General features: G+C 48.3%; 1 protein-coding gene across 1 annotated transcript in view; it reads left to right on the top strand.

Moving 5' to 3' along the window:
• ANK1 (ankyrin 1, erythrocytic) overlaps nucleotides 1-1195 on the top strand; it is a 213110-nt gene that overhangs the window by 144041 nt on the left and 67874 nt on the right. Inside the window, exon 9 of the mRNA XM_012724840.1 lies at nucleotides 1-87. This exon is cut by the window's left edge and continues 12 nt beyond it. Within this exon, the coding sequence (XP_012580294.1) occupies nucleotides 1-87 (87 nt within the window). The remainder of the gene's footprint in view (nucleotides 88-1195) is intronic.

Genomic DNA, 1195 nt, shown 5'->3' with positions numbered 1-1195 from the left:
CCTCTCCACTGTGCAGCTCGGAACGGGCACGTGCGAATCTCAGAGATCCTGCTGGACCACGGGGCACCCATCCAAGCCAAAACCAAGGTGCATGTTCCCTCCCGCGAGAAGCATCTTTTAGGCAGGGACCCAGGTCAGGCAGGCTGGGATCAAGCCCCATGTTTCAGAAACAGCTCTTAACACTGCTGAGTTAGCGCGTGGACACACGTCCCCAATGCCTGTCACACAGGAGAGGTGATGTAGCTCTAATTATTATCTAGATCGGGGTCGGCAAACGTTTTCTCTGAAGAAGCAGATATTAAGTATTTTTAGGTTTCTAGAGCCATGGTCTCTGTCAAAATGGTTCACGCTGCCTTGGTAGGCAAACCTCTGCAGACGAAATGCAAATGGGCAGCCGTGTACACACTCACAGGCCACAGGCCACAGGCCACAGGCCACAGGCCACAGGCCAGATTTTCCCTGCAGGCTGTGGTTGCCCAGTAGGACGCTAGAGCAATCCTTATCTCTTCCCTCCTGGCTCCACAAAAGAGTTGAAAGCACTCAAAGGAAGGTTCAGAGCCTGGGCCAGACTGGAATGGAGTTTTAAGAGCTTCTAAGCAGTTCTCCTCCAAGTCCATTAGCGGCCAAGCAGAAGCCCTCCTTCGGTTCTCAGTGAGGTTTTGGTCTTCCGGGGCCAAAGCTGTCAGATCTCACGGGGCTCCAGACCCTTGTGTCCATTCTCTGGGGTTCATTTAGAAAGTGTGAATTTAAAAGAGCAAAGCAGAATTGGGCCTGTTCACAGCCACTCAGGAGGTTTCTGTGAGATGTTGTCATAATACTGCTGCACAGACCATAACCGTGAAAGCCAGTTTATTTCCAGACGAATTATCATGTGTGTGTCCTGCAGAGCTTCCTCTGACTTGGGTCATTATGTGCAGTTCCAAGCCAGCCTGTGTGTGTGTGTATGTGTGTGTGTGTGTGATTTGTCTACATAACTAGTTTATTTCTCATTTAATCTTCCAGCCACAACTGCTTTGCTGTGTGATTTTTAGCATGCCTCCTTATCTGCTCTGCTCCTTTCTCCTAGAGTTGTGGAATGATGCTATGAGATAATGTCTTTTAGAGCATATGTAAAAGCAAAAATCTTTGGATTAAACAAAGGTAGAATTGCTACTACTAGTTACATTACTAGGTCAGGAAATTCTCCACATTTTCC

The sequence above is a fragment of the Condylura cristata genome, unplaced genomic scaffold, assembly GCF_000260355.1.
Source record: "Condylura cristata isolate star-nosed mole 26May11 unplaced genomic scaffold, ConCri1.0 scaffold00014, whole genome shotgun sequence".
NCBI classification, from domain to species: domain Eukaryota; kingdom Metazoa; phylum Chordata; class Mammalia; order Eulipotyphla; family Talpidae; genus Condylura; species Condylura cristata.
Note: the sequence above shows the minus strand (reverse complement) of the source record. Positions and strands in the feature narration are given on the sequence as shown.